This window comes from Eleutherodactylus coqui, chromosome 8 (assembly GCF_035609145.1).
Source record: "Eleutherodactylus coqui strain aEleCoq1 chromosome 8, aEleCoq1.hap1, whole genome shotgun sequence".
NCBI classification, from domain to species: Eukaryota; Metazoa; Chordata; class Amphibia; order Anura; family Eleutherodactylidae; genus Eleutherodactylus; species Eleutherodactylus coqui.
This window is the reverse complement of record NC_089844.1, coordinates 137,668,912-137,685,715: the sequence shown is the minus strand read 5'-3', so window position 1 is coordinate 137,685,715 and position 16,804 is coordinate 137,668,912. Positions and strand designations below refer to the sequence as shown.

General features: G+C 44.2%; 1 protein-coding gene across 1 annotated transcript; it reads right to left on the bottom strand.

Annotated features, from left to right (window-relative positions):
- Positions 1-1,600: 1,600 nt before the first annotated feature.
- NDUFAB1 (NADH:ubiquinone oxidoreductase subunit AB1) lies at positions 1,601-16,804 on the bottom strand. Its single transcript, XM_066576533.1, has 5 exons — positions 16,410-16,804; positions 15,432-15,554; positions 8,529-8,616; positions 4,574-4,693; positions 1,601-1,809 (listed from the first exon to the last, which is right to left on the bottom strand). Exons 1-4 carry the CDS (start codon positions 16,554-16,556, stop codon positions 4,602-4,604), a joined length of 450 nt encoding a protein of 149 aa, XP_066432630.1. The 5' UTR covers positions 16,557-16,804; the 3' UTR covers positions 1,601-1,809; positions 4,574-4,601.

The window sequence follows — 16,804 nt, the reverse complement described above, 5'->3', positions numbered from 1 at the left end:
TTCACTGGCTCTGCATAAAATTTGACAAAAATAGAGTAAGGGCTTATTCAGACGACTGTATATCAGCAGCATATTCACGTCGGCCGATATATGGCCTCTCTCTCTGCAGGGGGAGGAGGCTGGAAGAGCTGGGAGCAGTGCTCTGAGCTCCCGCCCCCTCTCTACTATTTGCAATGATGAGGAGGCGTTACAGGGGCAGGGCTAAGTTTCAGGAATTAGCTCCACCCCCATCCCACCTCCCCTCACTGCAAATAGTGCAGAGGGGTGGAGAGTTGGCGGGAGATCAGAGCACTGCTCCCGGCTCTTCCAGCCTCCTCCCCCTGCAGAGAGAGACGCCGTATATCGGCTCGGCGTGAAAACCCGGCCGATATACGGTCGTCTGAATAAGCCCTAAAAAGTATGCAACCAACCCACAGCCTTGCTACTCTAAGCACTCCTTTGCACCATTTAACCCTGCAGATACAGCAGTCAATGCTGCACATGGAATCTAAGTGTCTTTACAGGAATTTTTTTAAAGTAAGCCTTTTTCCCCCCCTTACACCAGATTTTAAATATTAAAGCTAAAAAACCTATACAATTGTTATCACCACATCGTAACAACCTGTATGATAAGATATTTATACCACATTGCGGATTCTGTAAAAAAATAAGTTCCAAAATACAACGGTGAAATCACGTTTTTTCTCTACCCCAAAACAAAAACTTTATTGAATACATTATATGTACCTGAAGTTGGTTCCTATAAAAACTAGAATGTGTTCTGCAAAATACAAGGTCTCATACGGTTACACTGATGGGCGAATAAAAGCCATGACCGCAGGAAAACACGGCAAATGACTGACTGGTTCTTGAGGCTAAAATTTGTTAGTGGACTCAAATGTATTTTTAAACCCTCAATGACCCAAGTTCTGCACCAAATCTATTGACAGGAATCAAATTCAAAAAGCTACAAAATAAATTACAAACATTTTCGGGAGGGTTTTTCTAAATTTGACTGTTGGAGGCTTAAAATATACCCATTCCGCAGCTTATTGACTTTTCCCACCAAGGGGACATTTAGTTTGGTCACCATTATATTTACTAAACGGCCTTTTTACACTGGCAGATTCTGTCCAACAACAAATGCCCATTGTGGTTTTGAAAGTCAAGTCAACCTCGTGCGTTTGACAATCTCCCCGTCCCACAGAAGTGAATGAAGAATGCGCACCACCGCTCTACTCCCACAAGGAAATTTGGGTACACCATCAGGATCACTGGGGTTTCACCAGTCAACTTTCAGCAATCAGACATTTAGCCCTCATCCAACGGATAGGAAATAAATGTCTAATGGGAAGATCCTTAACGATTCCCTTGTAAAAAGGCCTTTTTAGGCCAAAACGTAGCTTACCTTTTTTAAGACCATGGAATAATAAAGTTAGTTTTTTTTAATGAATTTTATGCATGCAGCCCCACTTTCTACTGCTTCTGGGATTGACTATTGAGTCCTGAGGCGCAGACTCACTGTTAAGTGGCTTGCATTTTTCCACCTCACCCCTGGTGGGTCCGGATTGAGTGCTGCTGGACACTTATTTGGAACAAGGAGACTGTGTATGAGATGAACTGAATTTTATGTCACAATCTTTATTTGAAATATGGCCTACAGTAATGACAGATGACAGTAAAGTAGTTTGTGTTTTTTTTTTTCTCCTTTACATTTATTAAAGGCCAACACATTCGGACAGTTTAAATACAGGATCCTGGAAGAAGTGGTGACAGCAGCCACGGTGCCACAGCATGCAGGCGACGGCACAGCACGCCCAGCCCAGCTACCTGCAGGAGAAAACACAACTGTAAGAAGGAACGTGAAGCAGTACAGAAAAGGGCTCATTCACATATACATAGAGATGAAAGTTATATGAAGGAGGTAAGCAGTCTAGAACTAAAGCTCTCCGCAATGTGACTGTAGGTACTGTATGTCACCGAGAGGACTGCTCAAGACGTGTCTAGTTCAGAATCCGTACAGCAGGCCAGACCTGCAGTTTTGGAGAACTGTTGAGTGGTCTCTAATATTACTATTCAGGGGGCATTTAGAGGCACTCTTACTATTTTTGAGAGCATCAATACTGTTAAAGGGGTATTTGGTATTACTACTATTCAGGATCACAATTACTATAAAGGGGGGCACCATTTCTATTAAGAGCGCACTATTTAGAGTACTCTGGGCATTACTATTAATTGGGCACTATAAGCTTTTAAAGGGACATAACAGTAGGTATTATTACTATGCAAGGGCTCAAAAGGGGTATTATTCCTATGTGGGAACATAAAAGGGGTCTGGAAGAAATCTTTATGGTGGTCTGGACCGAATAGAAAATATGGAAAAGTAAACTACACAGAGGTTGTCATCTGAGAGAGTTATTAAATATAACTGTACTGAAATTCCTTTATATGGTCTGTAGACATTACCTCTACATGGTCACTGTATGGTAGGGATATTGGGCTATTACTATTATTAGGAAGTGCTTCTAAGTTGTTGGGAGTCCTGTAGGCCTACATTCGGGCCAGGACTCATGTGGAAATCCCCAAATACTACGCTTGACCGGGAAAATAGCCTGAGAAGGAATATAGTTATTGGATGTGGTGCTGTATTTTTGCTAAGGACTTGGTTTTGGTACCATACATATGTTGTGACATTGGTTCCGGCACTGTATTTATATTATGAACTTCGCTCTGGTGCTGCATTTATGGAATGAGCTTGGTTCTGGCACTGTATTTACACACAGCTTGGTTCTGGTGCACAAGTATATACTGAGGTCAATTCTGGTGCCATATTTATGTTAAATAGGTTGCAGGCAGAAACTGCAGCTGCCTATATGCTGCCAATCTACATCCACCGGCCAGTAATTTGTGCTGCCATTGGTTACAGCAGGTAAGTATGGTTGGGCTATGTGCGTCCATTCGCACAGTGCCAGAATCTTAACAAACCAGAAATATGGAGAAAACAATAAGACAAATTTAGATCAGTGAGAACAGCACTCATGTATCAGACTATTAGGGCAGCTTCACGTAGCGAGTAATTGCTGTGGGCGTTCTGCAACGGAAAACCTGCAGTAAATACGAGGTTCACACCTAAATGGCGCGGATTTACTTCCAGATTCCTTCTATTTCAAGGTTAGAAATCCACAGCATAAAAGACACATACAGCGGAATTAGAATCCACAGAGTCTTAAAAAAAATGCTGCCTATTCATGGCGGAAATGTTCCTCTGCATGTGAAAGATTTTTGAATTCTCCTCCACATCGCTTGTACTGTAACGCTGGCGAATTCCACAGCATTTCCAGCCCGTGAGAAGGCAGCCTAGGATTCATTCAAATCCCATACAGCTGACATCGCCCCATTAGCCGATGGGCATTTGCCCGTTCGTTGACTAATAGTCTGTCATTTTATATGGCCCAGAGATCAGTGAACATCCTTGCCTAATAATCAGGTAGTGTAAAAGGCGCTTAAATGAAGAACCTCTTACCATTCCTCCACCCAAGAAGGGGGCAAATCAGACTGAATGCCTTAAGGGAACAGTTTAGCATGATCCCTGACAATGAAAGTATGCGAGAAAAGCCAGGAGAACCTCATTGTTATTCTGACTTTGCCTGCAGACAGGCTAAGTGTCAAGCGCAGTCACAGGAAGCTCAACACCCAGTGGCCAAGAATCAAGGCCAAGGGCCAGACTACAAAATACATCTGTTTTCTCAAGAGCTTGACTACTTCAGTTTTGTCCAAAAATTGATATCTTATGACCTCATCATAAACTAATGATTTTTTTTTTATGCATAATTGAGAGGAGGAAGTAGTTTCTTGGTCCACTTGGCCATCCACACCTTTTACTAATCAAAACAGGTAGTGCAATAAAATGTACAAATCAGGAGGAGAAGTTGTATAGATGTGAAGACTAGTGAGGATTCTACACGGAATGGCCACTTTATTGGAGACCCCAGCCCTTTCCCGATTGGCGCTTCTCTGTATAGAATGCACTAGGATTTTTTTTCCCTTGAGTTCGTGTTCAGTCAGTAAAAAAAAAAAAAAAAAAAAAAAATACTGTAAAAATATGGACATAAAATATGCCTGTGTGAGTTGGCCCTTACACATCTGAAGGCACAACTTATCATCCCTTAAAACAGATGGGCTATAATAGCAGAAGACCCGTTCCTGCGCCATTGTGTAGCAAGCAAAAGAGCACAAACATTGGATGACTGATCAGTGGCAAAACATCCCCTGGTTAGATGAACCCAGATTTCTGTTGTTAAGTGGTCAGAATTTGACACAAGCAGCTTGAATCGATGACCCCTTCCTGTCAGCTGTACAGAACACGTCAGCACCGCCATCTAATCTGCAGCTCTACAAGAAGCTTCCTGTCCGCAGGGGCCGATATTCCTGCAGAAACCTAGTGGAATCTACGCCATGACTGGCCAAAGGAGGTCCAACGCGCTACTAGATGGGGTTCTCTAATAAAGTGACCATTCCGTGTACACGATTATGTGCCCGCTGCGATCAGACGCAGATCAGGTGACTGGCGAAAAGCTGCGACGGCTATACTTACAACGAACGGAGGAACTGATACATGTACTTCACTCATACACATCCTTTTTATCTGCAATGTAATCTACAATCTCCTGTGGGGTCATCAGCTTCTCGCCATCGACATCAGGAATCTCAAAGCCTGCAAGTAACGAGATGGAGTAATTAGACATATGATATACGGTATAGTGATGGGAGACGGACCCATTTATCTTCAGACTTCTGGAACAGATTTTTGATTTCCACTATTTTCACCTACATCGGGATGAAAGCAGTCTGTGCTGCCGCCCCGCACGTGCGTTTACCGATGCTTGCGCTCAATCTGGTATCCTAGCAACCCGAGTAGGTGGCGGGAGGAGAGATCACAGCAGGCAGAGAAGACATGTCACCGCGCCGGAGACTGTCCTAGTGACACACATAATTAAAGGCAAGCGTTCCTGAATGGAATCCACAATGCAGCAGAAGGGCAGAGATGTGCAGCGGGACCAAAGACACGGCTCCTGGCTAAACTGTGTGAAGACCATGTTATAGACGTCCACTGGTCATGAGGAGGGGGTCCCCCCAAAAATACCCCCCCATGTCATCTATATATCATAAGAGGGCTGTGATTGGTACCATAGGACAAGTGTTAACCCTTAGGTGTTGCTCTACTTCTCCAGCCATAGACCGGATGCCCCAGTGATTTGCGCTTCTGCACAAAGACGCCAGACATCCACAATTATCAATGCTAACCCAAAACGGAAACCTTGCTATGTTACGCAATTTTAAACTGAAGGCTGGGTACTATACAGGAAAGCTACCGTCCTTTTATAGAAAAACACAGGCGCATTTCATTTCGGATGGTTTATTGCAAATTATAACCTTTAAGATGATGAAAGGGAACCAAAGTATCTGACAGGGAGTGCGGCCCCTCCATAACACACAGTAATATTTGGTATTCCCATCACGTACCCGTGCGAGCAAAACCGAGCAGCTGCAGACATTTAAAAGATGTCAGGTGCTCGCCACCTAGTGGCAAGACAGAGTAATGGCACCAATTTAAAATAAGTGTTACTGGTTAATGAGGACCTATAGAGCAGAATGCACTTTATGCATAGAGACTGTTCAAGAAAAAAAAAGTGTTTGACAGTCAAACCAAACAAATGCTGACATTTCAAGGGAACGCAGGACAGCAGATTGGGATTGGTGCCTTTTGGACAATTTTTATCCATAAGGTGTCACAAGTGTTTGTCATCATCAAGACCATTTCTCTTGGGCAGCTGTATGTAAATGGAAGCTGGAGCAATGCCTCTACTGCGCCAACTATTGGAAGGCAGCATTCCTGCAAGTCAATGTCAGACCTTTTAACAGGCCTTGTAACGATGACTGGGATTATAAACCACAGTCGGAGTCTTCTCCAGAAGGAAAAGAGAACCGTTTACAGACACAGGTTTGGGAGAAGGTTTCCCCCTCATCAGTGTACAGTAGGCTTCTGGTTGGGATGCCTATGAAGTGGGTCCAGGAGGGCATCATTACTCCTTAAGGACAGCACCTAGATGTGCTAGGAGACTTATAAGGCCACACATGCTCCTCTGGGAAATGTATGCAGATGGGAAGATGGAACAATACATCTGCAGCGCCACCTAATGGAAGGCACCATTTCTGCAAGTCAAGTTAATTGCTTAACAAGCCTTATAACTGACTGGGAATATAAGCTAAAACCAGAATCTTCTCCAGCAGTGATGCCCCTCATCAGTGTTAAAGACCATAACTAGTAGGAATTCTACCTAATAGGTGGTGCTGCAGAGGCATTGTTCTATGTCCCCATTTGTATACAATGTTTCCCAGAGGAGCATGCACGACCTTACAGGTCTCAGTTACACCCTACATAGGATCAAGTGTGCCAGTTTTAAGCAAGTGATGCCAGTCAGCTTGTAGAAATGCTAACTAAACAAGCATGGCTTTCCAAAGGAACTTTCATAGAATGGAAACAAGGGGGTAGTAACCATACCCCAAACATATGCCCTGCGGGGAAATCTGGAAGTAGGGGAAGTTGTGGTATCCCACGGTGGACCTCCACCACAGGAGCCGATGCCCGGGAGCAGGAGCCGGCAGACAAATCTCCGCCAGTCAGCCTGACAGATAGGCTAACCGTAGAGAATCGCTGCAATTCGCAGCATGCTGCGAATTGCCGTCCGTGAGCGGAGAATCGCAATGATTCTCCGCTCGTGGACAGGGGGCCGGAGCTTTCCATAGCAATGCTATGGAAAGCTTAAGGCTGCGTGATTCGCCGGCAATTTACCGACGGCGAAATCACATCCATGGACATGAGGGAAGAAACATTGCTATTATATTCACAGTCTGCAGGCTTCAGGGAGAAGAGATTAAAGGGGTTTTCCAGTTAAATACTATTGATGACCTATCAGGAAAGGTCATAGATAGTTGATCGGACGGGGTCCACCGGTCAGGACCCAGACCGATCAGCTGTGCGTGCGAATGCTGTCAGCGCCGCAATAACCCAGAGGTCGGATTGGAAGCCTCCGCGCCAATCTCCCTTATATTTGCCGGCGATGGAACTGTAGGCACTGAAGTCAATGGGAGCCGTGCCTGCAGTTACCAGCACCAGACACTACACAGGAGGTTGGTGCAGAGGTTTACACACGGACCTATATTTGGTTGAGGACAGTAGGTCTTTATATTTCTATACAGTGCTGAATTGTGAATACAGCTCTGCATTTACAAACTGAGTTGTCTGCTTATGGCATGAAATTTCAGAAACGTCCTACACTCCGAGTAACAGCGGTAGGAATTGCTAAATGGCTTCAGTACTGCCTTCAGACAAGTATCTCAGCTCTGCATGTGGTCTGTTTTGCAGACCGTAAAACAGATCGAAATGTAAGTCTATATAGCCATTCACAGCGCTGTATTTTTAATGCCCACTTTAAAAAAAAAAAAAAAAAAAAAGGTAGTATGACTTACTTGGTCTGTTTTTGCCTCCGTATTAGTATGGTTTATACAGATCCATATTTATCCAGTAGAAAATAAAATATGCGGAGGACTAATACTGATGACGTATGGCTGTAATGCCCCCTGTAACATCTGCATTACGGGCAGGCTACAATACACTCACCTGAGAGCTGACTCAAGCAGAGTTCACACGTGTTAGAATTGTGCCAGAAAATCCGTTTTTGGAGCAGAAAAACTGGAGTTAGGAGTTTCCATTTTTCCCCATTGCTTTTAATGGGTTTTTAAAAAACAAAACAAATTGCCATCAGTTCCTCCTGTTCCAGGAAAGAAAAAACGGTGCAATCTGCAGCGCCATTTGTTCTAGTTTTTTAAAATTGGCTTTTTTTTAGCCCACTGAAAACAATGAGTGGAAAAAGGGAAACATTTTATTAGGTTTTCTGCTCAAAAGATGGAAGAGACAGTTGTGCTGGGAAGTTGTATGCAGGTGTGAATAAGCCCCCTCTCCCCATCTCTGGGTACCGGCATAAAACTACAGCATCCATAGCTGCCAGAGATGGCAGCAGCTGTGTCTTCTGCACGTATGCAGGTACAGGAGCTCTACGGACACCCCATAGCGGAGATGAATACCTTCGGAGCCTGCAGCTTCCAGGGAGAGTGGTGTCCTCTACTGTGCAGGGACACTATGGAAGCCCTCTCTGCGCCGAGGGCTTGGAGACAGCCACTGCCATAAATGGGTGCCGTAGCCTGTTCACATTGGTACCCACAGATACAGGGGGGGCGTCTCCATGCAGGGTATGATGAGCAGTAATGCAATTCAGAGGTTTTCCATGAAATTCCATGGCTGTGTATGGCTTTTCCCTAACGTATGCAGAAGGCAGACAACCGCTCAAGAGACTCCTAATAAGCTAACACTGTTGCACAGATTACCGATAGGAACCCGTACTAACATCTATGGCGGGTTTACAAAAAGGTAAAAAAAATAAAATGTTATAATAACTCAATGATAGCAATATTCAGCAACAATTTCTTACCAAACTCATCCTCCATTGCCATTATGATCTCAACTTGGTCCAAACTATCCAGTCCAAGGTCTTTCATGAAGTGCGAGTTGATTGATAGCTGCAAGGGAAGAGGCAACAATCAGTATTTTTAATTAACGAAGCAGTTGGATCCCCGCTGATCAGACATTGATGGCTTGTCCTAGGAATCAATGGATTGTCCAAGATACCCCTCTAAGTGAAATGCACCGAACTTACGAACACGCGCCATTTCTAATTTTATCAGTTGCGTCTAATATTTAATGCGCTCCCAGTCTTTGAGCTGCCGTGTGTACATGAAGAATAACCCTGTATCTGGTCATTATATCACTTGTATCCTGCATTTATCACCACTGTTCTCTGCAGGCCAAAACCCTATTTTCAGATTTCTCTGGTGACGTCTATGCCCATCTCTCTTCCTCCTTCCCATAAGAAGCACGTGGTCTCACCCTCACTCACCCTCGCCCACATCCTGTGATCCGTGAGGGATTTTACTTGTCCACATTTGTAGTCAGTAAGCGAGCGGCTGGCTTTTTAAGAGGGATTTTTCAGCACAAAATGGTCATCTAGGTAAATAATGCGATTTCTACTTTTTCTAGTTAGCACATTGGTTATCATAGTAACATAGATGATCTCAGACTGCAGTGACCGTGTAACTGCCTTACATTATGTTGTGCCCCCTGCCATGTTAGAAACCTTTCTGGGATTAAACAATGACGTCTCCCCATTCATTGAAAGCAAACAGATCTTGATTGATACACAATGAATTAGTTTTAATTTCTGAAATTCGAAAACTACGCTTTTTAGCAAGGTGACTATAATACGCAGAAGTCCAGGACGCATACATGGACTATATTGTAGGCACCCAGTATATACCAAAAGAATATCCTTTTATCACTGGGCTGGCACACTTTTGTTCTCCCTATACAGAAGAGATAATGACGGATATGTTCACATATGGCAGAAATGCTGCCGATTTTCCGTTGCATTTCTGCATCAAAAACGATCAAAATCAGCTGCGGATGCCCAGCAAATTTCATCCGGAGCATCTGTAGCCACTAGTTAGACCAAGAAATGCTGTAGATTTTGCCAGAGAATATCCGTAGAATTTTCACGAAGTGTGACTATACGAAAAAACCACCAACATGTACACTACTGCGTGGTACTGCGAGTCAACGTCCAACATACATTGGAGGCATACACTGGGAAATAGTCCTGACGTGGGGCTGGGCAATTAAACAGGTTGTGCCAAGATTGCAAGTTACCCCCTAAACACAGGATGACCTGCTGATCAGTGGGGGTCTCACAGTTTGAGATCAAATCCCCTGTCTCCCTCTGCCTGTCACCATGGAGGCTGCTTTTTCTGCCCCCTCGCCATTGACATCAGAATGAACGGTGCGCTGGCCGAGCATGAGTGGTCAGAGCTCCATTCATTTCAATGGGGCAGACAGAAATATCCAAATACTTGGCACTGCCATCTCCTACTAAAAGTGAATGGAGCGTTAGTGTGACCAGCGTTCAATTCAGTCTGCTCTCCACTGTGGGGTGCAGTAGCCCTGAGGTGAGGAGGATTAGACCCTTGTTCAAAAATCAACGGGGTTCTCAGAGGTGACACCCCTACCGATCAGTTAGTTATCTCCTATTATGTGGATAGGGGAAAATTTGTAAACTAGGTACAACCCCTTTGACCAAACGCGTTCACCATTTCAGTGCCCCACAATTCAGAGTTTTGCTAGAAATTGTATAGCCTATTTCAGCTATGATCCCATGGGTGGGCCTAAGATCATGCATGGTAGTGGGTGCTGTAGGAAGAAGCAGTGAAGTAGGGGGCTGCTAAACTCATTTTATGTGCAGAGCAGTTTAGCAGCCTCTTACACTAATCCACTGACTGCTGTAGCCAAGCGGCGGTGCTGAAGGCAGTGATGCTCCTCCGTAGTAATGTAGGCGATCAGACTGGCTCACTAGAGGATCCTCCGATGGGCCCTGGGCAGTGGTGTGCCCACAGGAGCAGACCACCATGCATCTGCTGTGCCTCTTTGCACTCCATATGTTCATGTGTTGCCGCCCCGATGCAGAAGTTACTGACCGAAACTCAGATCATAGGTCGCCATGATGGTCCGAGGATTGGTCAGCACACCAACAGTCAGACCAGGACACATTTCCGTATTACAGACACAGAAATGCAGCAATATGCTAGTCTGGAACTGGCTTATGGGTGTATTTATGAAGTAGTGTTCTCCACAGTCATAGACCATGTGGCAAAATTGCACGCGTTTCATTGCTAATTGCTACGGGTTTGTAACGTGGCCGTGTGTGCTGCATGGTTCTTACAGGTTAAAAATTATATGTGTTTTTTTTTAATACAATTGTTTTATGTGTAAAAACCCGCAATGAACAACCATCACATATGTAGCTTTCACACTGGGTTTTTATAACCACGCAGCACACTGCCCATACATCTGGTGATGAAGTGAAAGTCCAGGTAAAAATATCCAGTTAATTAATACATTCGAGAACCTCGCTATTAGAAGTGGAAAGAAAAAACAAAGACAAAGAATTCATAAGGAAAGTAGAGGAGTAAGAGACACCGATCACAAACTAAAATTTTTATACAAATGCACAGAGCATGGGAAACAAACCAGGAGAATCGGAGCTCCTAACACAGGAAGAGAAATATAAATGTCACAGGCATCACAGATTTGGTGTAATAATACACATGATTGGAATACAAGGCTTGAAGGATGCAACTAATTGATAAGAAACAGACCTAAAAAAGGGGAGGAGGCATTGTATTTATGTTAGGAAAGCATCATCTCCACAGAGATTCAAGCTTCAGAGCATGGGAGTTCTGTAGAAATGGTTTGGCTAAGAATACAAGGAGAGAACAACAGAAAGGACACCATTGTGGCATTTACTATAGGCCACCTGGACAAGCAGAAGATAGTGATGAACTCTTTCTACACCAGATGGCTAAGCTCTCACAAAAGCATGACAGAGATCATGGGAGATTTTACCTATCCAGACATTTGTTGGGAATCTCTCAGGTAAAAGTAATGGATCCAACAAATTCTTATCTGCTCTTGCTTACAACTTTATCTTCCAAAGGGTAGAAGAGAAAACAAGGGGATCTGCTATCTTGGACCTACTTCTTACCAACCGGGAGGAAATGGTTGAGGAAGTAAGGGTGGCTGGGACCTTAGGAGGCAGTGATCATGATATCCTTGAATTTGGGATAAAAAGGAGGAAGACCTGAGAAAACTCAGACCTCAAGGTTGGATTTCAGAAAGGCAGATTTCAATGAACTCAGAAAGAAGGTAGGAAGAATCCAATGGTGGGATGTTCTTAAGGACAGGAATGTCCAACAAGATTGGGAAATGTTGCGAAATGAGATTCTCAAAGCACAATCGTTAACAATCCCTAGAAGTAGGAAAAATGGGAAGCATTTAAAGAGACCAGGATGGATGAACACAGAACTTGCACACATGTTAAAAACAAAGAAAAATATGTTTATCAAATGGAAAAAGGGGGAAATAGCTAAAGAAGAATATAATGTGGTCTGCAGAAACTGTTAGGGCAAGTGTCTCAAAAGCTAATAATGAATTGAGGCTTGCAAAAGCAATAAAAAGGATTTTGGGCATATGTCAAAAGAAAAGTCAAAGATGCTATTGGATGCTTACAAGATAAAAATGGTGAACTGGTTAAGAATGATGTTCAGAAGGCCAAACTTTTAAATTCCTATTTTGTACCAGTTTTCTCTCAGAAAGTAGATGGAACATCAACTGCTCTTCCCTGTGTTATTGGGGGAATAAAAGAATGCAGGCTATCTGTAAGCGGAGAGATGGTGAGGGAACACTCAGCTAACTTACATGAATTCAAGTCTCAAGGTCCAGATGAATTACATCCTAGGATACTAAAGGAAGCAGCAGAGGTAATTGCTGAACCACTCACCATAATCTGTGAAAATTCTAGGAGAACAGGAGAAGTCCCAGAAGATTGGCAAAGGCAAATGTTGTCCCTATCTTCAAAAAAAGGGAAGAAGGTGGATCCAGGAAACTACAGGCCTGTGACCCTGACTTCTACACCAGGAAAGATCTTTGAACAAATTATTAAACAGCATGTATGCAAGTACTTGGATATACATGGAGTTATTAACCAGAGCCAGCATGGGTTTGTAACAAACAAGTCATGCCAGACGAATCTAATTTCCTTGTATGACAATTACTGACTTGGTTGATTAGGGAAAAGCGGTGGATATAGTATATCTTGACTTTAGTAAAGCAAGTGACAAAGTATCTCATACTATACTTATTGAAAAAATGACCAAATATGGGATCGACAAGGCAACTGTTAGGTGGATTCACAACTGGCTGAGTGATCGTACTCAAAGAGTGGTCATAAATGGCTGCATCAAGAATGTATCAAGTGGGGTACCACAAGGCTCTGTCCTGGGCCCAGTGTTGTTCAACGTTTTTATAAATGATCTGGAAAAGGGAATTGATGGGAAACTGATCAAATTTACCGACAACATAAAGCTAGGAGGGATAGCTAACACTAGGGAAGAGAGTATTCAAAAAGATCTAGAAAAGCTTGCACACTGGGTGGTGACTAACAGAATGGTATTTAACAAGGAGAAATGCAAAGTCCTACATCTGGGCAAGAAAAATGAAGGAAGCACAGAATGGGAGGAATTGAGCTAAGCAGCAGCACATATGATAAAGACTTGGGTATACTAATAGATCATAGACTGAACATGAGTCAGCAATGTGATGCTGCAGCCAAAAAGGCAAACATTTCTTGGATGTATTAAGAGAAGCATAGAGTCTAGATCACATGAGGTAGTTATCCCCCTCTACTCTTAGACTTCATCTGGAATACTGTGTCCAGTTCTTGGCACCCCATTAAAAAAAACCAAAAAAAAAACCAAAACAAACTGGAGCAAGTTGGTGAGCGGTCTGCAAATCATGTCCTATGAGGAACGGTTAAAGGATCTGGGAATGTTTAGCTTGCAAAAAAAGAAGGCTGAGAGGAGTCTTAATAGCAGTCCACAAATATCTGAAGGGCTGTCACAGTGCAGAGGGATCAGCCCTATTGTCATCTGCACAAGGAAAGACTAGAAGCAATGGGATGAAACTAAAAGGGAGGAAACACAAATTACATATTAGACAGTGAGGGGGATCAATGAGTGGAACAGGTTACCACGGGAGGTGGTGAGTTCTCCTTTAATGGAAGTGTTCAAACAAAAGCTGGACAGACATATGTCTGGGATGATGTAGTGAATCCTGCACTGAGCAGGCGGTTGGACCCGATGACCCTGGAGGTCCCTTCCAACATTCTAGGATTCTATGATCTGACAAGTGGGGCAGGATGTTCTGCAATAAGGGATGCTCCCCTTGTAAAATTTATATATCGGGATGGGGCCCATTTTATAACAATATATTGTGGAATTGCTCTGTAATTCCAGACATATTAATTATCAATTGCCCCTTTTTAAAAGTGAAGGTGATGCCAAGTGTAACCCCGGGGTGCAATCCCTTGTGGCAGTTTCTGGTGCGAATTTTGATGGCGTTTTGCAGCAAGTTTCACCCTTTCAATTGAAGAGGTGACTTCTGCTGTGGATCTGCACCAAAGTCTTTTGACTCAGCAGAAAGTCCAACCCAAATCCGCTTCACATGAATCTACCTTAACCCCTTAAGGCCAGGCTGTTTTGTACCTAAAGGACCAGACACTTTTTAGGGATTTTACCCATGTGGTGATTTTACTGCCCTATTTTTTTCCTTCGGCTACCACAATTATTTTTGCTGCATTTTTTTCCCATGACATATAGGGCTATTTAAAAAAAATCTTTTTCACTGCCTTTTTTTCTGTTTTTTAGTTTGATTGGGGGTGAAAGGCTATAAAAATGATTAACATTCTTTTTTAAAATTAGTATATTTACTCTAAAATAAAGTATGGGAACGGGTTCTTTTTGTTTTGGACGTTTTGATATACAATATGCATGGTGTTGGATTACAGGGCGCATACAGCAACGGTTTGGGGGTCATTTCCTTTTTTATGTATTTATTTTTATTTTATTTTGTAATTTTTACTTATTTATGTAACTATTTTTTTTACCATCTATGACCCCCATGACATCATATAAAAAAACAAAAACACCCACACTTTTTTTTTTACTGTAGCCGGGGCATCCATAAGAGCCGGAGTTACAGGGAAAACAACCCCTTGTAGTGACAATAGCCAGTGGCAGAGCTGATCAGAGTCTGCTAGGACCCTGCAGCTCTGCTACAACAGGGGGAGCTGGTGGTCACAGCGCTATGTACCTGGGAAAGATGAAGGCAGAAGCTTTAATCTCATGGTGTACTTTTACTATCCGCTAGGATTAAAGTCCAGGACCAAGAGCCGTAAATTTACAGAGCTTAGTCCATTTAGGCTGAGTATTTAAACGATGGGTGTTGCATTTTTGCACACTCCTATGCGTATTTTACTGAATTTGCGTAAATGCGCAAAAAACTAGAGCACGCTACGTATTTTTTCGCACAAACCAAATTCCTTATGTGAATGAACCCGATGAAGTCAACGGGTTCTATTCACTGCGTATTGAGCGCGCCAATGGTTGTGCAAATATGTCCATGGGACACAGGCTTAAGACACTTCTGATAATCACACAGTATGGAACAGCTGCACACGCAACTCCCTTCTGTCGGAGAATTGTCAGTAGTTTTTTGTTGTTTTTTCAACTTTTTGATCTCATTTTCTTTACTCAAATAATCTTTTAAAAAAAAAAAAAAGTTTTTTTCCCCCCCTGACTAAATTGCTCATCCCTACAGGCGAACAGCGGGGTGTGAACAGACCCCAAGCCCAACGCCATCAAGGTCACAGCATTAACAATTGGGAACATACCTTTTCTGGGTCAACTTTATCGTACAACTTCATTACATATAAAACTCTTTCGGAGATCCCATCCAGAGTGAGCGGAGGGGGGCCGCTGTACTGGCGACACGGCTGATATAAGGAGCCAGAGACCTGCGGAAACAGAGCACAGAGGGTTAACAGGAATAACAGCCAATCAAAAAAAAAATCATATTATATATAAATATAATCTTTTGCTCCGCCTACTTCCTCCAGAGGAGGGCTCAGTCGGAACAAAAATTGATTTTTTTCTGCCATCTTTTGACTCCCTGCAGCTTTATTTTTCTGTACGGAGGGCGACGTGAAGGTTCTGACCTATAAACACAACTCTTAGATTAAGTAAGGTCCCCTAGATGCACATTTCTTTGCAGTTGTGTCCCGGCCTGTCTGCAAGTCCTTTTCGACCCCCCCTCACGGCTCCCACTGATACTGCGAGGTCAGGTGACAGACATGCAGCGACGCCGGGACACTCATGGACAATTCCTTTAAAAAGGGGTTGTACCAAGTTATCCAAAGGATAGGGGGGTGGCTTTATGATCTTGGGGGTCCGGCCGCTGGAACCTCCGATGATCTCAAGAAGGGGGGTCCGTTCGGTCCCTGAATGAGTGGAGGTGCAATGCTGCTGCAGTCACTTCAATGGCGGCAGCGCAGTTGCCATACTGTTCTAGTCTCCAGCACTGTCACTGCAGTGAATGCACCAGCCCCCGTTCTCTGTGGGGGTCTCAGCGGTTACCCCCTACCCTGTGGATGAGTACTAACTTTAAATACTTGCATTGCTATGTCTGCGGCGGTCTCCAGGGGGCAGCACATCACCAGAACCTGCTCAAGTCAGGAGAGGGCATCCCGTGTCACCACCTGTCGCGACATACGGCGACAGCACGTGACTACACGTGCTTCGGCAGGCACACATCCCCCTCTCCCGCAGGTGACCGGTGACCCCTGACCGGCCTTCCGTAGAGGCTGCCGTACCTGTGAGGCGAGGACCGAGGCGGCGGCTGCAGCTCTGACCAGGGACGAGCGCGGCCTGCAGGCGGAGGTGCTCAGTGCAGGCAGGCGGCGGCGGGGCAGGGGGCGCAGCGCCGAGCGGACACACACACAGAGGACACGGGACGCCATGGCTGACAGCGCCTACCCACACTGCACCGCGGCGCGCAGAGGAACAGAGCGACTTCCGGCTGGTGGGCTAGAGGGGCCTGTAACCATAGAGACGGGCCAGGAAGGGATAGAAGGGCCTTACGGCGGGAACCAAGGGCAAGGCGCGAACCGGACGTAATAATGAGGCTTTGTGCAAGGCGGAGTATAGGATTCGTGATGCCTGACCGACTACACAGAACGAGCATGGACTTCTATGTCCAGCGTAAGAG